This window comes from Triturus cristatus, chromosome 3_1, assembly GCF_964204655.1.
Source record: "Triturus cristatus chromosome 3_1, aTriCri1.1, whole genome shotgun sequence".
Lineage (NCBI taxonomy): Eukaryota > Metazoa > Chordata > Amphibia > Caudata > Salamandridae > Triturus > Triturus cristatus.
Window position 1 is genome coordinate 998,429,279 of NC_140583.1, and position 22,561 is coordinate 998,451,839.

The 22,561-nt window shown below is 47.3% G+C and overlaps 1 protein-coding gene across 7 annotated transcripts in view; it reads left to right on the forward strand.

Moving 5' to 3' along the window:
* Positions 1-22,561, forward strand: part of WASF2 (WASP family member 2) — a 432,058-nt gene that overhangs the window by 386,596 nt on the left and 22,901 nt on the right. For all 7 annotated transcript variants that reach the window (XM_085645690.1, XM_085645694.1, XM_085645692.1 and 4 more), the window contains one exon: positions 12,507-13,006. In XM_085645690.1, coding sequence (XP_085501816.1) covers positions 12,507-13,006 — 500 coding nt within the window. The remainder of the gene's footprint in view (positions 1-12,506; positions 13,007-22,561) is intronic.

Here is a 22,561-nt window from a genome sequence, read left to right on the forward strand (position 1 = left end):
TGTCAGTGACCAACCTTGTGTTTCATTCTGACAATCTGGTCACCCTAAGTTTGTACACATGAAAATCTACACCTGAGCAGGCCACAAACTTCTGGATACTGGTAATTAATGGTTTACTTTTTACTGGTGAAAAAAATCGTGCGAAATCAAGGACCTGCTTTTCTTGCAATTTGTATCCTTATCATTTCTTTCACCCAACCCATCCTTTTTGTAGTTTTGCAACCTAGTTTTTGTTCTCTTGCAGGTACCATTGTATCCCATACTTTCACATGTACCTTAGGTTCTACTTTCAATTCTCTGTTTTCCTTCATATTATGGGTTTGTCCTGCCTGTGAAGCATTGCACTCCCTCCATGCTTTTTGACTAGATGTGTTACTACCTTACAAAGCTGACGTCGGGGGACTTTTTCTTTGTGTGCACTTACATATCAAGTGTTTTTTAGCACTACATGGACACGTGTGGCTGTTCTCCTTCTGTTCAGAACCTCTTTCTCTTTTTTTTCTGATTGCTTCAGTTCACCTCTTGTCCCCATTTTTCGGTCTCGCCTAGCGATGCAGCGCTTGCCGGTTTGGTGGGCAAAGGGGGACAGGACATGTGCACGAGCCCAGAAGACAGGACAAGCATCAAAGACAGCAGGCGTGCGAGGACAGGAGATGTGCACACGTACGGCTTGGCTCGCTTTCGCGCGCTCAAAGCATGCCCCTGCTGCACTTGTGACACAGAGTGCTGCGTTTGTAACCAAGGACGGTTTCAGGCTTGTTTCTTTCTGCTTTGGCAATGGAGGCAACTTGTGTTATAAAGCGCATACGGCAGCCGCACAACTCTTATCGCGTGCGCCGTCAAAATGCTTTTTTTTCCAAATTGGAGGACAGAGCGTAACGCATGGCCGCAGTAGCGCAAGTTCAGGACGTTCGGGGGCCGTGCTGTTGTCAGTGAAGTGAGTGTTAAGAATGTCTCCAATAGTGCAGTCACAAGAGCTCCACAGAACACATTTGACTTTCCTGATATGCGTCTCCTTTTCAGTCTTTGTATCCTAACTCGGGTTTTTTTTTTGCGGGGGGGGGGGTCAGCATCTGCTCCTTTTTAGGCAAATGCAATACTGTTAAAGCTTGTTAAACCTATTAATATGTCAAATATATGCCAGTTAGAGGTGGGCAAGCCACTGAAGATCAGTGTGGCTGTCACTTGGCTGTTACTGACTGTGCCAAGCTGGCGAGGTATCTGTTTCCTATCAGGGCCTGGGAGGGAGGGGTGGGGGCGGGAAGGGAGTTGGTTGAGGACGGGAGAGGGTGGGGCACTAGCCAAAGGTGACCGATGGCTGAGAACAGTTGTTTGGTGGAGGAGGGGGGGGTGTGTGTGGAGAGGTGAGTGAAATGGATGCGCAGATGTTGAAAGGTGAGGTGGAGTGGGAGAGAGGGGCTGGAGGTGGCAGAGCGATATCCCTCGCTGTGCATGGCTCCGTGAAGGCATATCAGGCAAGGCGGCCAGGCGATGCATAGCTGGAGAGGGGAAAGTGAGAGCTGCAGGGGAGAGCGAGAGTCAGCATCGGGTGCAATTAATGATTTAATGTGCTTCATCAGCTGTTCAGATATCGAGGGTTTGAGGGAAACAAAAGGCGCAGATGGAAGCGGCTTGTAGACTGGTCTGCGGAGGAGGGCTGTCAGTAAACAGATCTGTGAGGGTAGGTGACCCGTGGACAAATCTGTAAGGCAGGACCAGCTATAGACGGACCTAAAAAGGAAAGGTGGTGTTTCTGTGTGTTGTTGTTTACGGAAGGACTGTTTGTAACTTGGTTTATAGGAGAGGGCTGTAGGCAGGCGAGTCTGTAAAGCAGAACAGTGGTCTTTTCACTGGTTTACAGCGGATGGTGCTGTGTGAATCAGTGTTTGGTGGGGCACATTCTGCAATCTCATCTTAAGGCGGTGCATTCTAAACTAACCTTTAGGCAAGAGTGGTTTGTCCAGAAAATCTCATGTCCGCATACCTGTAGGGGAGGGCAATCTTGTTTGTGTGTAGAAAGAGTCCCATGGTGGATCCGTGTCTGGGGAAACTTTCCAAAAGAGGACAGAAGGGGTCTGGTCTGAAAGGGACTGCGGCCTGGGCTGTTTCGCCTGTAAGGCAGTTCTTGATGGCTGCTATTTAGGGGTATTGTGTCTACATACACCAAGGGATCTTTCGGAGATGGCTGTCTATAGACCGGACCCACAGTGTGGACGATTGTGTGTAGGCAAGTCTGTGGGGGAAACGGATACAAACGTGCAATACAATAAGTCTCGCATTTGCGAAATTTTAAGCTATTGGCATTATAAATGACAATGCCGTTTATTTATCCGTTTTCAAAACCAACACATAGATAAAAAGGTTTGTCATTTACAATGCCAGTAGCTCAAAGTCTTGCAAATGTGAGACCTATTGCATTGCAAATGCTTGTTTTGTCTTCCGATTACTTGTGGTTCTCTCTGGTCTTCTGAATATTTTGTTCGAGGCATATGAGCTGTAGATCATATGCTTGTGCATAGATCGCCATCTAGTTTTGGTTCCGGATGTTTGCACTTTGTTTTACTTCGGCGAAGTCATTCCAGTCACGAGGTTGGTGACTCCTCCCTTAGGTGATAATGCGCTTGAGCATCAACTCCATTGTTAGATTGTTTTTTTCCGCCATCGGTTTCGGATGTGAATTGTTGCCCTCCTGTTTGGCACCGTACTTTGGGCCTCCTTTGACGCGCAATCCACTACCCTGGATGGTATTGTTAATCGACACGTTTCCCCTTCTCCGCATATCATTTACTCTCAAACCTTTGGCTGGAACATTCGTGGAAGGCTTTTGGACATGCCCGGATCCGTCGCAGCTGATGGAATGGACTCCATTCAAGTTATGTCCAAGATGTTGCACTAAGTTCCCGCACACCGACTTGCACGAGGTGTGCAACCTTAGCCTATCCCCGGAACACGATGAGAAAACCTGCAACACGTGCCAGTCGTTCCGTTCAAAGAAAATCCTCCGTGATCGCCGAGCTCGATGTCACAAAATGTACCAGCAAAGCGGCCCTGCAGCGTGACTCCTCACAGAAGAGTCCAATCAAGAAGAATCGCAAGCGCAGGAAGCTGAGATGGACGAGGAGCACGTCTCCGTATCCGACGCTAACTCCGATGCCGAATACTTGACCCCGGCACAACAGACCGTGAGTAAAGAGCCTTCTTTCCCCTATCATCTCCTTTACAAGAAAAAGGCTCCGTTCCCGCTTCTGCCTCCGGGCCAAAGTCAGCACTGAGAAAAAGTTTCGAGCACCCTGCCTGCAGGCCCGGCGCCGAAGCACAAACAGCCTTCCGGTTCGGGCTCGACCCGTTCCCACGATGGTGCAGACTCGAAACCTTCGGCGTCCAACCGAAACACCTTCTGGTCTCTGTTCCTCCGTTGCGGAAAGCGAAACCTTCGGAGCCGAAAACTTCAGAGCCGAAACTCTCGACGCCGGGATCAACTTCTAACGAAGGTACAGAGACTAAAGAGTCGGACCGAATTCACACCTGATCCGAAACAAAAAGAAAACGCAATCCGCTTGGAAACTGGAAACATTCATGCCAAACTTCCGGAGAAAAGGAAAATGGGCTTAACATAGAACTACCACATTCCTTTGAAAAAGAAAACTGTGGCTCTTTACATTTCTGAAGACTTTCCTATTACACCTACACATTCCCCTACACCACCATCACCTGACCCACAGAATACAGCAGATGATGATAATGATGACTTAGATGACTACGCACCACATCATGTCCCACAGGATCCTGATCAATGGGACCATTATAATGTCCCTCAGCCTGCTAATGACCCTGATTTGTATCCATCAGAGACCTTCCCTTCCAGATGATAACATTGGGTACATTGAGCTCATTAATAGTGCTGCTCAATACTATGGGGTATAAGGAGAATTTAGAAGAGGATTTTATATTCGAGACCTTCAGTTCATCTCAAAGGGCTACACAAACCATACGAATGTTAAAGGCCCTGCTTAAACATACTGATGACATCTTTCAAGACCCTGTCAAAGCCAGGATCATCACTCCCAGGGCAGAGGAAAAAATGCTGGCCTGCACCTAATGACCCAGTGTATATTAAGGGACAGGTACCTTTAGACTCTTTGGTAGTCTCTAATGCTCGGAAGAGGGCTAACTCCCAAACCACAGGGGACGCCCCACCTCCGGATAAAGAGTCCAAATTATTGGATGCTTCTGGTAAACGGATAGCATCACAAGCGGCTAATACGGCTAATAATTGGTGCATTGCCAATGCCCGGGCATTACTGGCAAGATATGATAGGGCTCATTATGATGAACTCCAGATGCTCATTGAGTTCCTTCCTGACAAGCATAAAGCCAAAGCCAGCGACCTTATTCATGAGGCTAAATTGATAACCCAAAACCTCTATCAGATGTGCCTTAGATCAGGCAGATAACGCGGCTCGGGCAATAAACACTAGCGTACTGCTTCGCAGACATGCTTGGTTGAGGATTTCTGGGTTTAAACCTGAGGTACAAGCCTCTATCCTTAATCAACCTTTTAATGCGTAACATCTCTTTGGCCCAGCTGTGGATACATCTTTAGAAAAGATGAAAAAAGACAGAGGTTGCTAAGTCCATGGGGTCCTTGCAAGCACCTTCTGCCAGAGGTTCCTTTCATCACTCATTCTACAGGGGCGGCTCCAAAAACATCTCTGCAGACAATGCCTTCTCCTCTTACAAGGGCAACAGTCAGTTGGCCTCTTCAAGAGGTTATTTTCGAGGAGGATATAGAGGAAATAACTACAGGGGAAGAGGCAGAGGTAGTTCTACACGCACCTCCCTCGCCAACAACAATGACTTATTTCCCATACCCCTATCATTCCACTTCTGTCGGGGGACGTCTCTCACAATTTGTACCCATTTGGAACACGATTACATCCGACAAATGGGTGCTACAAATTATCCAATCTGGTTATTGCCTGGAACTTACAAGTACTCCACACAATATTCCTCCAAGGTCACACCTCATGTCACAAGACCATCTTGCGCTTCTAAAGCAAGAAGTTTTTTCATTGTTGCAAAAAGGTACAATAGAACCAGTCCCTTTACAATATCAAGGAACAGGAGTGTATTCCTATACTTCCTGATTCCCAAAAAGGATGGCTCTCTCAGACCCATATTGGATCTCAGAGATCTCAATCTATACATTCAGTCGGACCATTGTCACATGGCAACCCTCCAGCAAGTGCTTCCTCCCCTTCAACAAGGCGACTTCCTATCCACTCTGGATCTAAAGGACGCTTATTTCCATATACCAATACATCCTGCCTACCGCAAATACCTCCGCTTTGTGGTAGCAGGTCAACATTATCAATTCAAGGTCCTACCCTTTGGAGTAACAACTGCTCCAAGGGTTTTCACAAAATGCTTAGCAGTAGTCGCAGCCCACCTGAGAAGACAACACATTCACTTCTTCCCCTACTTGGACGACTGGCTTATAAAGGCCGGTTCACACAACAGTTGCCTGCAACACACAGAGAAAATTGTGCAACTCCTTCACCAACTAGGGTTCACAATAAACCAGGCCAAATCCCATCTACAACCCTCAGTGTCTCAAGACTATCTAGGAGCTACCATAGACACACACCAATCTGTAGAATACCCAACTCCAGCCAGACTCAGGACATTTCAGAGCGTACTGTCTCAGTTTCAGCCTCAACACTCCATACCAGCTCGAGTATTCATGCAACTACTAGGAATGATGGCGTCCTGCATTCTCATAGTACCCTACGCAAGACTTCAGATGTGTCCTCTCCAGGAATGCTTACCACGTCACTGGAACCAGACTCTGGGTCAGTTATCAGATTCACCTAAGGTTCCATTGGATAGAGATTCTAGGAGGCAAGATTTGTGTGGCAAACATATTTTGTTTCCTCTACTAGTTCTTCTTTAAGGTCCACTGACAGGTCTTGTGCTCTTGGCCATTTTTCTCACGCTTTGTGGTATGCCTTGCAGACTATATTGCCGACACTTCTGGATGACCTCCAATCAAATCTTGAACAGTTGTTTCAGGATGGACAGCAGGCTGCTAAGCTGATTATTAGATGCTGCATGGATACTACCGATTCAGTAAGATGGGCCATACAATCTGGTGACACTACGGCGTTGTGCCTGGTTGCAAACTTCTGGATTTTCAGAAGCTGTCCAGGCTGCTTTGGTCGATATGCCCTTTCCATGGCACCCATCTCTTTGGTGCCTAGGCAGACTCTGCTTTACAGCGTTTCCATGATAGACTGGGTGAAACAGAGTTGTAGTTTCTCTTTTTCTAATTATATACCAAATTGATTTTTCCCTACACAAGGGTTATTTGGAGGATATTAATATATTGGTTTTTGCAAGGCTGGCCATGTCATGGCAGTGCCATGGTGGTATAAGGTCAGCCTGTTGGTGACACCTGACGTAGTATTGTGTACTTCGCAGATATTATTGTATCAGTACTGTCTTTGACAGGTTATGTGGTACAGGTATACCTATGGCTTGGGTATACCTGTATTCTTTCGATTGATTATATCACTAACGCTTACCGAAATTTTTGAAGATATATGGCTTACTTCCGTTCTTAGAACGTGGCTGTTGCGCGATCACTGCTTGTAATGTTATCTGGAATGCAGTGTGAGAATATTTTGACCTTAGGGGGGTTAGCTTTTCCGGTCATGTGCAGCATTTTCTGGGAGGATTTCTTAAGAGAATGTTCACCTTTATAGATCTTCTCTTCCTTAAGAACATCCTGAGTTCTTCTTTCCGTATACTTTGAAATGCTGGTGTAGTTACACATATATATTTATAATCCCTTGTCAGTTTTGCGGTCAAATTTTGGTTCTGTCCAATATTCCTTGTGGTCCAATATTGCAACTGGATAGCTCTTTCTGAGATTTTCATGGGTTGGGTTGCACTTCATTTTGACCTATTGGATCAAGTGTGGTAGTAAGTGTTTTCAGTTAGCAAGGTTTCATTCTCCTGCGTTTTCTTTTAGGCTGATGATAGTAACAGCCTCTTAGGATACTTTTGAGCACTTGGCATTATCTTAATGCTAGGTCACCCAGGGTATATGGCGTACACACAGTTGTAATGTATCTGTGTTGTGCATATTTAGATATAGCTTTGCCATATGCAAATATGACGTATATGTACGTCTGCTCTATTGCTAATTTTGACCGGCTGGTTGTCTCTGAGAACTTTTATAGGATTCGTTCGCAGACCCTCCTCTGGTTGTGTAGAACAATGGTATTTAATGCAAAAGTTAAGGAATCTGTGGCTTGATGTCTCTATCAGATGAACGAGTTACTTACCTTTGGTAACGCATTATTTGGTAGAGATATAGTCTAGCTTCAGATTCCTTAACACCCTGCCCATCCTCCCCACTCTGCGAACGTTTTGTAGTGTAAGAGTCATTTCCTTTTACAACCCTGGTTTATACAGTGGCGGTCAGTGTTTCAAGTAGCTATGTGATTCACCGTACCATTTGATCTTTCCATATGGACATTATCTGGGTATAAGGGTGTTACCCCATTTCAGCAATGGTTTTATACATCACTAAGCGTTCTTTCATGTAGCTGTGTGAATGCATGAACCATTTGGTCTTACCTTGTAGACCTTGACTTGGTATTGCCATACCATTTATTTCTGTTTTCTAATTCTTGTTTCAAAGATACATTGATTTTTATTTTTTTTGGGGGGGGGGGGGGGGGGGGAGGGGGCGGGCACACTGTTTCCGCAACCAGTTTCTATAGTGATTCTGCATTATGGCATGGACTGTTTCACAGAAGAAAATGATGTCTGCACGCCTTAGGTGACTTCTAGAACTCTACTGATGTCAGAACTAGATTTGAAGTCCTCACAAAATCCTATGACGCGGAGAGGTACTGTTGAAAAAATTCTGGATACAGTCTGACACCTGGGGAGAATTAAAAAGTTAAGGAATCTACAGTTAGACTGTCCCTACCAGATAATGCGTTCCGAAGGTAAGTTCGAAATGTTCCACTGCCACTGCAACCAAGAGCAGTATCTCCTTAAAACAAATAGGTGTGGCCACTGTTAGCGTAACAGTCAGAATAAAAAATAAAGGCAAAGGGGTTATATACTACGTTTGTATTTCATCGACTACTTCCTTTCCTCAGAAGTTATAGATGGTGAATTTAGCCCACATTTTGGCAGAAGTTCAGCTCAACAGGTGATAGTGCTTGATGGATTGTGGAATGTATGTTATCACGTCCTTCAGTTCCCCTTGCTCTGGTTAACCCAGAGAGACCAGAACTACCAACAAAGCACAGCAACATGCATAATTGGTAAACTGATAGTTCTGGTTGTGGCCTTTCTACAGCTAAATGAGCTCCGTTGTTATCCTTACTTTGCAGACTGCCTGCTGGGGGTATCCTCCAAAAAGGTGAATGCGCCCGAGACTACCAAAATACTCTGAAGTGAATTAAATAGTTTCTTGTTCCATCATTAAGGATTCAGAGTAATTTCTAGCTAATAGACCAGTGAGAGCTCTCTACATCCAGTCCCCTCCCCCCATAAAAGCTGTAGTTGGGGCCCATGTTCTGCAGCTGCACAACCTGATTTAGGAACCATCTTTCTAGTTGCTATATATCTGGTTTTATCACTGTTACACCACATTTAGTCCTTAACCTAAGTTAAGGACTAACTTAACTTGGGTTAAGGTTGGTTCCTAGTTGGCGCTGGTGAAGGCATTTGATTAGTTTGATTGCTGCTCAACTTTGTTTTGTGACAACCCATCACACTATAGAATTGAAAGGCGGAATAACCTGAGGCATGACCAGAAGAGACACTGCCTCACCTCTTTGTCAAATCCATGTCCTGTTGTTCAACATTGTATGCAGTAGGACTCCTCTCAGGTGCAAGAACGAAACCTGCGGCACCAAGAGCTGTGAAAAAAGAAGGTATACCGTCAAACTATTAAGTAAATGAGACCTATAGGAAAATAAATACCTGGGAGTTGTCACAGTCACTGAAAACTGGTTCCACAGGGGAACTTCAATGCTTTCCCTTTAAGGGGGATGGTGTTGACTTAAGTGGAGAGCGGAATACTAAATTCCTGGGTATCAGGATCTACTCTATTCCACAAACTGGGTGTAGCTTAAAGGGAATGATCCGGATGTCTAAATAAACAAATGGAACAGCCATCAACCGTGTCAAAACCAGTAGAAAAATATATACAGAGTCCAAGATAAATGCCGAATGTTCCACAATGTGCCATTCAACTAGGCCTTCCGGGTTTTTAATCAACATGGAGAAAATTGTGAAGATGTTTCCTCCTTTGCTGTGGCTTTTTTATACTGACTGGGACTGCTGCCTTATCCCCCTTTCCCTTTTAGGTCTCGCCTGACCCAGCGCATGCGCTGGTCTGGCGAGACTTATTGAGAGGGCTCCAAAAAGTGCTACCAGGCCAGCCTAGAGCTACAGTGCATGTGCGCGGGCGCGCGCGCCGCGCTTTACCGCGATTACTTTCATTTTCGCGCTTTACCGCGATTACTTTCATTTTCGGATCGTGATCTCGATCACTTTCGCGGCCGCATGGCCGCTTTGCATAGCCAATAGGTTTCGATTTTGGGACCTTATAAGTATTTAGTCATGCAACTGTTGTATAGCTAAACACTTATAAGGTCCCAAAGGCGAGACCTATTGGCTATGCCAATGCTTGTTCCTGCATGTTATTAGTTACAGTAGTAGAGGAGAGAGGGGCAGAGTCACTCACCAGGGATACCACCATTCTTTGACGCACTGGTGTATCCAACCACCTTCAGCATCGCATAGAAACTGCCTCCACCCACCTCTGTGCCCACCCCTCTACCACAGTGGGACCTTTAAAAAAGACGGATTGTGAAGCTGTTTTTAATGCCACCTGGGCATTTTTTAGATACAGGCCTGCTTTATTTTGTACTGAATAAATAAATAGCCTGAACCTTCAGGTTATAGGAACCTAACCTAGGGGTGTCAGGAAGGCACTTGTTTCCCGAAAAAACACCCAAGGAAAAGAAAGGGGCAGAACAATTCCTTTCTTGAGTCCCCTCACTCACCAGGGTTTCCCCACGGTGACATGCTTCATCATTGGGGTCCTCTCAGTCCTCTACGGACTGAGGCGTGCTGCAACTTGCGGATTACGTAGGAGCACTGAACAAAACTATGTGTGGTGCAAGTGTCGTGGTATGGAGTGGTTTAAAGTGAATTAAAATAATCAACTAGTGGGCCAAATATATTTTATTCTTGCTCCTAGCTAATTGGTTAAAAAAGTGGGTAATATGCTAGAATAAACTACTTTAATGGGTAAGTGTACCTAGCATATGGTCGACTAGTTTCGAGCTTCCCTAGCTCTTCCTCAGGACTACACTGGGACCAGCCCAGTGCAAGTACCACTCCTAGAAGACCTGATTCCGGTGCAAAGATAAGTGAAAAAACACACAAACGCTGCGCCTAATAAGCATGCGTTAAACAAAATACCGCGGTCGGCGAGGCAGGTCTCCAGTAGGTGATTCCGGAGGGCGGCTTGAAAAGTACAAGTGTACGAGTGTCCACCACCCCCCCTCAGTCGATCATGAGGCACAGTTTTGCCTTTTAAGATATTTTACTAGACGTACATTACGTATGTATTTTGTTTAACGCATGCTTATTAGGCGCAGCGTTTGTGTGTTTTTTCACTTATCTTTGCACCGGAATCAGGTCTTCTAGGAGTGGTACTTGCACTGGGCTGGTCCCAGTGTAGTCCTGAGGAAGAGCTAGGGAAGCTCGAAACTAGTCGACCATATGCTAGGTACACTTACCCATTAAAGTAGTTTATTCTAGCATATTACCCACTTTTTTAACCAATTAGCTAGGAGCAAGAATAAAATATATTTGGCCCACTAGTTGATTATTTTAATTCACTTTAAACCACTCAATACCACGACACTTGCACCACACATAGTTTTGTTCAGTGCTCCTACGTAATCCGCAAGTTGCAGCACGCCTCAGTCCGTAGAGGACTGAGAGGACCCCAATGATGAAGCATGTCACCGTGGGGAAACCCTGGTGAGTGAGGGGACTCAAGAAAGGAATTGTTCTGCCCCTTTCTTTTCCTTGGGTGTTTTTTCGGGAAACAAGTGCCTTCCTGACACCCCTAGGTTAGGTTCCTATAACCTGAAGGTTCAGGCTATTTATTTATTTATGTATACAATTGGAGGGTGAACCTAACCGTTAAAACCTCTCCTTCCCCCCTTTTTTTGATAATTATTTTGTACTGAGCCATGTTGTAGTCTGTAGTTTTTTGCAGTAGCACTACCTCAAACTGCAGGCAAGACATTGCATGACTAAGAAAGCAAAAAAAAACATTCTCTCTATCTACTGGGCAGGGAAGAAAGAAAGAAGCGGAGAGAAAATGTTCCGTTTTTAGATTGTTTCCTGTGGTATATATGACTTTTTTAGTAAAATGTTTGTAGTTAAAACCTTTGGACTGATGGGAGATGTAATGTTATTACTTGGCCGATAAATGAGTAAAGGCAAGAAAGAAAAGCATAATCCCTGTCTCCAGTTCTGATATAAAAATGTATATCTGCATTACAAATTGTAATACTAAACTAAATATGGCTATGCAGATTAAGCAGTGAGTGAAACAATTTTACGTTTTCTGTAGTGCTGTTACATATCCAAATGATATTGTCAATGTAAGCTGCTGGTGTATATTTTGTTCCATCCATTGAATGTTATTGATAATATGATCTCTTAAAAATGTGTACATAAAAATATTCACATGTGACAGAGCCATTTGGGACCTTATATCAGTTCCTTTCAGTTCATAAATGAAATGTTTCTTTAAATTTTGGACTAATACAGATAACGTTTTGCTCATATTTCCAATTATTGAAGTAAAATGTACTCTCCGTTTTCAGAACCTTGTTTTTGCAGTATTTATTCTAAATCTAGGTTAAATAGTCTACATTCCTCCGTGAAATCCGGTGTATTCTGTATTTGCTTTAAACAATCTACGCTATGTTTAACGTATGTTGACATTATTTTAGCTATAGTTTTATAAAATCACCTAGATATATTAATAATAGCTGTAGTAATTAATTTATTCTCTAAAAGATGAGACATCGCACACATTCAAAATGAAGAGACAAGCATATTACACCATTGCTTGTGAGCTTTGTATATGGAGTGCTTCTCGAGAGGCCCTGGTGCCATATGTAGATGGCTTCTGTGAAAGTGTGGGTGGCTTGACTCTTTCATATGAGATCTTACCTGAGAGGTAATAGAATCCTTTTATGAGGGTACAGGGCTCAGAGTGCTACAAGTGGTTCAGCCCCTTTTGAAGAGTGTTGGGGTTCTGCGAGCGGCTTGTAATTTCCCATCTCTGCCCCTTTGGTATATCATGTAATAGAGCACCTTCCCAGCTATGCCCAGCGGCCTGAAAATGAATGCCAGAGTCTGATTTCTTTCTATTTGGTTTCCAGTTACAGCTTTCCAGTGGATGAACCAGATGGGCCAGGACTGGTGAAGCGTTCCAGTCTAGTCAGCCCTGGCCACCCGCCTCCTGCACCCCCCGTGGGATCCCCAACAGGTGCTAGGCCAGGATTCTCCCCACCCCCTGCCCCTCCGCCACCACCCCCCTATGGGGAGAGTCCTTTGCCACCGCCCTTGTATGAGTATTCTTCACCCTCTACCCCACCTCCTCCATCTCCCCCTGGTTTCCCCCCTCATCCTTCATTCAATGCCCCGCCTCCTCCTCCACCTCCCACCTCAATGTTGGACTACACTTCCGTGCTCCCACCTCCATCACCGCAACCCCAGAGCGGGGCTCCACCAGCCCCACCTCCACCACCTCCACCTGGACCCCCACCACCACCTCTCCCTCCATCAGCCCCTTCTATAACACCCTCTGCTCCCAAGCCAAAGTCTTCCCTGCCTCCTGTCAGTGATGCACGAAGTGACCTGCTGTCTGCCATCCGTCAAGGTAACCATGTCTTCATTTGCATGCCATCACTTCTGAATCTCTCTCTTTCATGGCTGATTGTCTACATTTTTATGGTAGTTTGGATGGATTTGAGATATTTTGTTGGCCACTCTTTCAACCAAATCTCCTATGATGCATGTAATTAATCAGCGGTCTGTGACAGAAAGTCACTTGCCTAATCATCTTCTGTCCAGCAGTGGTCTCGCTGTGTGGGGGACCCCAGGACTGAATATGGCCAAACCCAGCATGTGAATGCAAGTTTTGCTGAAACAGTCGCAAACCTTTTCAGTCCAAAGTACATTGTCTGCAGATCTCATTTATGCCTTTTTGGACATTTTGGCGGGAAAGGCTCTGTCCTTTGTGACTTCCTCATCATCCTCATTCTTTCTCATAAGATTTTTTCTAAATTCATTTAAGCCCTTGTACCGCAGCCATGAGTCGGATTACAGAATACACTATGTAACTAAGCTCTGGTCAAAACTAGCGAAAACGGCAGCTCGGCTGTTCAATTTTTTGTTATTTATTTTATCTATTGGACTCTGACACTTTTAGGAAGGTGGGCATCATAATCAAGTGGTTCTAGTGTCCGTTTTTCAGAGAAAATGTTTCCTAAGTGCAGCAAAGAGGCCTCGAAATACACTATCTTTTGCCTTTTATAATTCTCGTTTTTAAATCCTTGTTTTAAAGCAGATTTGTTACTTCATTCAAAACCCTATTCTGCCTATTTGATTTTTTTCATATATCTTTACAGAACATTTTGTTTCTTTTTTCTTAGCTTTTTTCTGTGAATTGAAGTTTGTCAATCGTGCGGCACATTTTGAAAAATACCTTTGTGGTGGGATTAAGTCCAGGAACGATTAACTGGTTCTATTCATGGTTTATCCGCCTGAGAGTTGGACTGTAAATGAGCTCCCACAAATTTCCACAATGTCTTATTATTGAGGTTGCAGGATAGAGCAAGAAGGTGCTCACAGGCCAATCTGGGCATCATGAAAAAGTGCTCACAATCTCCTTAAGCAAAAGAGAAGTGGCATGGGTGAACATATATGGTAAGGCAATGCAGTTCTTTTCTATATGTTTGTGTGCCACCTACCCGGACATACTTAGGGGTCTCCCAGAGGAGTAGCTGTATGACCATGATGGTTCACATTCCGTGTAGAGTAGTTCTCATTTGATCAGTTAAAAAAATCCCTCTGAAAGGGCCTCCGTGTTGAGGACCTTGCTGTCAACATACAGGGTCTTGTTGCTAAAAGATTCAACAGTGACGATACTGAAAAGACACAATCCTACAACTCCAGTTCAATCACTAGAGGCTGCCCCTTAGACCACTACATGCTTAAGGTCCAATAAATCCAATCCTTTATTACTATGGCCTAGACGGAGGAACATCCCGTTTAAGTAGATGCAGCTATTCACCTGCAAGACTAAGAATCTTTCTTAGCTCATTGTCATTTCAAGCAGAGCATAGCCCAGGAATACCACCTGGCAATGAGCATTGAGAAAACTGCAAAGTAGCTACATAAAAAGGTCTGATAGAGTATTCTAGGCACAAAATTCCGTACCTTCGAATATTTCCCCAGACGTAGGTCTGGACTTTGAAATATTTTGGTGAGCAGTACCAATGCAGGCTGATCGATGGCATCATTTGGACACGCGTGCCATCGTCTGTGGCGGAAGGGACCTCTGCGGTGCCTATATAGGTGCTACCCTAGTGCGCTGACATCAGTTATTTTATTTCCACACCAGTCATCGCCAATTCGGAGGAGAGCTTTCTTTGACTTTTTGTCAAAGATTCTTTTGAGACTTTGTCTCCTGGTGTGAAGGATGCCCACCAGAAAGGCAGGTTTTAATGCATGCGGAGCTTGTCATTCACAGATGTCCGACAAAAAGAAAGGAAAAAGTGAACAAGGTCTTTCACTTCACAACGCAAGACTTCGAAAGGGTTGCTGGACCGTTGGCACTGGAGGCCTACTTCTGTGGTGGAGTCTGTGCCTGGGCCATCTCCACACCTCTCTGAATTTCCAGGAGCCACAGCAGCCCCAGCCAAACTAAACTAGTTTTATAAGGCTGTGCAACTCATTTTTGAACTGCCCGACCTCTCTTGAGTGTCCTTGGACCCCTGTGTGTCTGGGAGCAACCCCTATTGGCCTTCAGGCGGCAGGTTCATCCTTTGCACAGGTTGGGCCTCAGGGATACATTAACTGATCCGGAGCAGCGCCTGTCGAGTGGCCTTTACCTTCCCCTGTGCCCACTCTAGTGCCAGCGCCACCGATGCCCTGCGGTGGCTCCACCCATTCATCATTCCCTTCTCCGATATGGAGCCGTATGGCCATATATTAGCCAGTGCCTTATTCCTATGACCGGCCTCAATTGGGTCATGATTGGGAGGAGTCTGCATACCCATATGAATACCAGACTTTAGAAGATCCCGAGGACAGCTGGTTGGAGGATCTACAAGATGCTGCTGGACTGGACGCCTCCCCAAATACTGGCCTGGTCTCTCCCATTAACGTCGCTAAGGGGGAGGGTGCCTGTTTCGCAATGGTGGTGCAGAGGGTGGCTGAGTTCCTGGACTTAACGCTGCCCTCAGTGGCAGTCAAGACACACATCTTGCCAGAGCTGCTTCAGCCATGAGTTGCTCCCATCAAACCATTACTCTCGTTCAATAAAGCACTTTCTGACGTACTACCCGGGACCTGGTCCAAGGAGTTCATGTGCATTGGAAAATTGCCTGCCATTGCCCACCCCAGGAGACCACAATTTCCTCATCCAGCACCCCACCCCAGAGAGGTTGGGGGTTCAATCCTCCATCTCCAAAGTCAACCCAGGCGCATCCCCTACCACTCCTTTGGAGAGGGCATCCAAAAGGCTAAATACCTTGGGGAAGATATTGTTCTCTTCCTCTAGCCTGGCAATGTGTCTGTGAACACCGCATGCCTCTTGGATCAGTACTTCCATACCATCTGGGACTCAGTTGAGCAAGTGCTGCCCATGGTCTTGGAGAAGGCCTGAGCCCTGTCTGTTCTGAACCCAGGAGACTGTATGGTATTGTTGGACATGCAGGGTGCATATTTTCACATCCCCCATCCTACCTGCCCACAGGCGTTACCTATGGTTCACGTTGGCAAGGAGCACTTTCAGTTTGCCATGCTCCCCTTTGGGGCCTTACCATGGCCCTTGGGTACTCACAAACGCGATGGTGTTGGTTACAGTTCATCTACAGAAGTCAGGGGAACGGCGAACCTGCTGCATTTTCTGGGATTCATTAGCAACATGCTGAAGTCACACCTCACTCCCTATCGGACGCTCTCTTTCATCTGAGCTGTTCTGGACACAGTGCAGTTTGTGGCTTATTCTCCTGAGCGGCGTGCCCAAGATGTTCAGGCTGTAATACTGATGTTTCAGCATGTATCCCTGATTTCTGTGAGACTGACTGAGGCTGGTGGGACTCGTGGCCTCCTGCAACCTCCCAGTAGCACATGCCCTCTGGCATATGAGGGCTTTGTAGTGGGACCTGAAGTTCCAGTGGGGGCAGCATCCAGGGACTCTCTCCGACATGGTCCATATCTCCGAGGGAACTGCAAAAGACCTGCAGTGGTGGCTGGCTAACAAACCACGATTGGGTCAGTGGCAGACCCCTCTCCCTTGGCCCCCTGGAAGAGGTGGAGGACAAAGGACTCTGATGTGGAGTCTGGATACCGCAGGAGACCAATCTACTGGATCTTCAGGTGATCGGATTGGTATTAAAAGCCTTCCTTCCTTCCTTCCTTCAGTCAGGCGAAAGATAGTGCAGGTGTTAACGGACAACAACACCGCCATATGGTATTGCAACAAACAGGGCGGTGTGGGGTTATAAAGCCTTTGTCAAGAGGGAGGCCTTGCACCTCTGGACTTGGCTGGTACACCAGTGCATATTCCTTGTGGTTTAACACCTGGCAGACCCTCTGAACGTCAGAGCGGACCAAGTCAGGTGTCCATGCCTAGCGCATCACGTATGGCCTCTCCATCCAGAGGTGGCGCAAGGTCTCGTCCAAGAGTGGGGAGAGCCTTGGTTATTTCTGTTCACCTCCGTCGAGAATGCACAATGTCAGCAGTTTTGCTTGTTGGAGTTTCCAAGGCTGCTCTCGCTCTGAGACACTTTTCGTCTCGAATGGAGCTCCAGCCTCCTGTAAGGACGCCTTTCCTCCCATACCACTCTTGCCCAGAGTTCTCAAGAAGATCAGGAACGACTGGGCCCAAATCATTCTAGTGGCTACGGATTTGACTCTGAGAGTCTGATATCCCGAGCAGTTGAGCATGGGTCCTCCAATCAGGCTTCCTCTTCAGGAGGATCTTCTGTCACAGAGGTAGTGCTGGGTTCTGCACCCGACCCTTCATGTGTGGAGATTGAGCGGTGACGGTTAACAGCTTTCGACCTTCGCCTGAAATTTGCAGTGTTATCTTGGCAGCCAGGCGTCCCTCCACGAAGTGCTGCCTTTTAAGCAAGTTTGTGGCTTAGTGCACAGGTGAAAATAGTTGACTCCCTTTCTGCACCCTATTCCCAGGTTATTCTGTTTGTTCTTACCCTAGCCCATCAGGGCTCTCCGTTGGGCACATTGAAAGGTTATTTGTCTGCCATCTCTGCATTTCTACGGTTGCCATATCAGTTCTTGCTTTTCAAGTCCCCTATTGTAAATGGGTTTCTGAAAAGACTTCAACATATGTTCCCACCAGCACCTTTCATTATGTTACAGTGGGACCTCAACCTAGTTATCAGATGTTAGATGTGTGCTCCCTTTGAACCTCTACATAACTGCCCTCTTGAGCCTACTACCATAAAAACTGACTTCTTAGTGGTGATAACACCTGCATGGAGTGTCAGTGAGTGGCAGGCACTGTCAGCACATCCTCCGTACCTCAACATTTACCCAGACAAACTGGTCCTTCGTAGAGCATCCTTTCTACTGAAAGTGGTAACACCCTTTCACATAGGCTGGTCCATAACTCTGCCTACCATCCATGCTCGGTCTTATCCCTCTAATGAAGACAAGGTATGCCATTGGTTGGACCCAAAAAGAGCGTTCTCATTTTACCTCGACTGCACAAAATAGTTTCGGGTGGACGATCAGTACTTCATGGGATAATTCGGAGCAAAGGAAGGAAAGGCAGTGCAGAAATGCACCATCCCATGATGGATAGTGCATTGCATAAAACTCTGCTAATCATTGGCAAAAAAGCAACCTCTTCCAGACTTTCAAGCTCATTCCTTCAGAGCTAAGACTGTGACCACTGCGTTAGCTTGCAGAGTTTGTGTCCTGGATATCTGTCGGGCAGCAATGTGGGCTTACCTGCACACGTTCGCAAAGCATTACTGCCTGGACAGTCTTGTCTGGCGTGATGTGCATTTTGCCCGCTCCGTCCTGTTGGCCTTTCAAGCCTAATCTATATCGCAGCCCCTCTATTCTAAGGAATCCCCGGTTAGAAGTCTCTGTCAGATAAGCAAGTTACTAACCTTCGTTAACACCTTATCTGAAAGAGCCTGTCTAGCCGCAGATTCCTTACCGACCTAGCCCTCCTTCATGCTCTGCCAACAGATTTTAGGCTAAGGGCTGTTCCCCTTTCAAACTCCTAGTTTAGCGCATCAGTGCCCTTCATGGCTCCACACTTCTGGCGTGGAAAACCACAAAAAGAAACTGACATAAGTGTGCTGGGGTAACTCCTCCATAGGCACTGCACACATCACTTCCAGCGCTGAGGATGCCAGGTGGTGCTGAACGACGCCACACCTACCTGCACACAGGAGTACTGCTCACCCAAAAATGTCCATGTCAAGTTTGACACCTGATGAATAGTCTAAGGTATCTGTGGCTAGATAGTCTCTATTGGATAATACATGTTCGAGGCATGTGGGCTGCTGAATTCATATCTGTGCATAGATCGCCGCCTAGTGTTGGGTCCGGATGTTTGCACGTTGTTGTCCTGGAAGAGTCTTCGAAGTATCCTTGGATAGGTGACTCCTCCCCTGGACTACAGTGCGCATGGGCATCCCCTCCATCCTCAGATTGTTTTTTTCCGCCATTGGGTTCGGATGTGCTATCTTAGCTCAAGTTAGGAAAAAATTTTGTCGAGGCCAAAAGGCCTTTAGTTCGCGTCGGTACTGTTTATCGATCGGTTTTCGATCCCACCTTGTTAGTTTACTAACTTTCAGGACCGACTTTTTTCGCATTTACCTGTCCATTGACTACTTCGACGATGGAATCGAGGACGCCATTCAAGAGGTGTCCGGTGTGCAATGCGAAGTACCCCCACATCGACGTCCATCCGGTGTGCAACAAATGCCTTTCGCCGGACCACGACGAATCAACATGCATGGCCTGTGCCCGGTTCCGTTCCAAAAAGACTCTACGGAATCGACGAGCGGCGAGACTCGAAGCGCAGCACGCGGCACCGGCACCAGCGGACATCTTCAACGAGGCCGAAGATGTCGAAGAATTGGAAGTCCTACCCTCCAGTCCCGTTTCCGAACACGGCTCCGGATCGGACGAAGTCGACGAATCACTCTTCCACAGAGGTGAAGACGACACCGAGGTAGGAGACGACGAGGAGGCCTTAGGGGCCGAAGAGAGTAGCTCCAATGATGAACAAGGCCTACCTGTTCAGACCGAAGAAAGCCCAGAGCCACAGTCTATGGCTCCGGTCGAGGGATCGCCTTCGGGCCTTACCCGAGACTCATCCCGCAGTTCTTCGGCCCCGCCCTCGGGCCCGGCCTCGGACATTAAGCGGCAGCCATTACTGCCTAAACCGGCTGGTTTCACTTCTACAAAACCGAAACCGAAAGCTGCACCGGTTCAAACGAAACCGAAACCGAAAGTGGTGCTAGTCGGATCGAGGCCTTCGACGCCAGTGAAACGCGTCGGCACCGAGCGCACCAAGAGAGACTTCGGTGCCGAACTTGAAGCGGGCGACGTCGGAATCGACGTACGGAAAAAGGCCTTCGGCACCAACAAACCTGCTCAACTCCCGGCGCCGACGCCACCGACACCGAGGACCGCACTGCCTGCTACGTCTCGCATCGCTCCCTCGACAACACCAAAGCCTCACGCATCGAAAACGTCGACGGTCATTTCCACACCTCGACTCGATGAACCACCGGCGCCGAAAAAGTCCACGGCCGCCTCTACGAACCTGGTCGGTGCAAAAGCCTCAAAGGCGCCCCAAACGCGACCCGTTGCGGCACAAAGCAGCAAAACAAAGACTGCCCTCCAGGACCCGTCTGGTTCCGGACCGATCGACGCTCCGGCAGCCTCTTCGGTGCCAGCCAACATTACCTTTGGCTTGCCTCCGTCCACAATCCCGAAAATATTCCAACTCAGGACACGGGTCACCCAGTCCACGATTACACCTGCCGAGACGTCTCCGGCACATGTCATCGACGCCAACACTGGCAGAATGATTCTCCACGAGCGGAGAATAACTTCGGAACCACCGTTGGACCCTTTCAGGATCCCACTAAAAAGGAAGCTGCCTGTGGAATCAGAACCTGTCCTTTATGAACCTTTCCACTCATCCTACCAGGATCCACAATTATTCTCTCCCACACACTCCGACACGGATGCGTTGGAGGACTACATGGAGGACCAAATCCCCTACCGTGGAGACATGGACCCTGATGACCAGCAGGACCCTGATCACACTTGGGGCGACCCTGTAGACCCAGGTGCACCTCTCGATGCACAGGACCCACAACTCTATGGGGCAAAAACATCTCCCACAGAGGATACTGCAGCCTTCAACGCTCTTATTGAACGGGCTGCGAATAACCATGGGGTGCAGCTTCACTCTGACACCATCGAAGATGACTTTCTTATGGACACTTTCGCATCCTCAGAAAGGCATGTAAAGACTCTGCCCATGTTGAAAGGAGTCCTCAAACCAGCCAAGGACATTTTCAAGGAACCCACCAGGGCACGAGTGATAAACCCCAGGATTGATAAGAAATACCGATCAGCACCTGGGGACCCTACTTACATCAGAGGCCAATTACCACTAGACTCCATTGTCGTAGCGAATGCTCGCAAGAGGGCACACTCGCAAACGACAGGTGACGCTCCTCCCCCGGACAAAGAGTCCAAGGTGTTAGAGACCTCTGGCAAGCGAGTTGCCGCCCAAGCTGCCAACATATGGCGCATAGCCAACACTCAAGCGCTCCTTGCTCGCTATGATAGAGCGCACTATGACACACTGGAGCAATTATTCCAACATCTCCCTGACCAGTTCAAAGAAGGCGCAGAAATTCTCATCAGAGAAGGACAGCTACTCACGAATGCTTCCATCAAGTGTGCACTAGATGCCGCTGACACAGCTGCCAGGGCCATAAACACAAGCGTCATGCTGCGACGACATGCCTGGTTACGAATCTCTGGATTCAAGCCTGAGGTACAAAATAATATACTCAACCAGCCTGTCAACCCCGACTATTTATTCGGGCCGGAGGTTGACACCACCCTTGAAAAGATCAAAAAGGACACGGACACTGCAAAGTCCATGGGCGCCCTCCAAACTCAGTCCTTTCGGAGCGGCTCCTTTCGTCGCCCCGGAAACAAGGGAGCAGGTAGAGGACAGGGGTCACAACAAACGTATAACAAAGGCAATACACAGAACACCTACGATAAAAACACCCGAGGTGGATATCGTGGCTCCAGTACAAAGGGCAGAGGACGCGGCTACGGCAACACCAGGTCCTCCCCCAAAAACAAGCAGTGACGCCCTCTCCCTTCCTCCCGACCACATAACACCTGTCGGGGGAAGGCTACAAAGGTTCCTGTCCACGTGGAACTCCATCACCACGGACAGGTGGGTCAAAGATATTGTCAAATACGGTTACTGTCTGGAGTTAACCTCCACTCCACCCACAATACCGCCAAGAAACCGTCCTATGTCCTCAGAGCACTTAACGCTCTTACAGCAGGAGGTGAAAAGTATGCTTCTAAAAGGCGCTATAGAGGTCGTACCCGTCCACGAGCAGGGTACGGGAGTGTACTCCCTCTACTTCTTAATACCAAAAAAGGACGGGTCACTCAGACCTATATTAGACCTAAGACCCCTGAACCGGTACATTCTTTCAGAGCACTTTCACATGCTCACTCTCCAGCAAGTCCTTCCGCTTCTCAAGCAGGGAGACTTCCTAGCCACGCTGGACCTCAAGGATGCGTATTTCCACATCCCCATTCACCCCTCACACAAAAAATACCTCCGGTTTACTGTTCAGGGTCAGCATTACCAGTTCAAAGTCCTTCCCTTCGGCGTGACAACAGCGCCCAGGGTTTTCACGAAGTGCCTAGCTACAGTGGCAGCACATCTACGGAGGCAGCACATACATGTCTACCCCTACCTGGACGACTGGCTCGTTCAAGCGAAGTCAGCCCAGCAATGTGCCAGCCACATGTCCCGCACCATTCACCTTCTTCACAGTCTGGGATTCTCACTAAATTACCCAAAGTCCCATCTCCAGCCCGCACACGTACAACAGTACCTAGGTGCGACTATAGACACTCTGGCGGCCACAGCTCAGCCAAA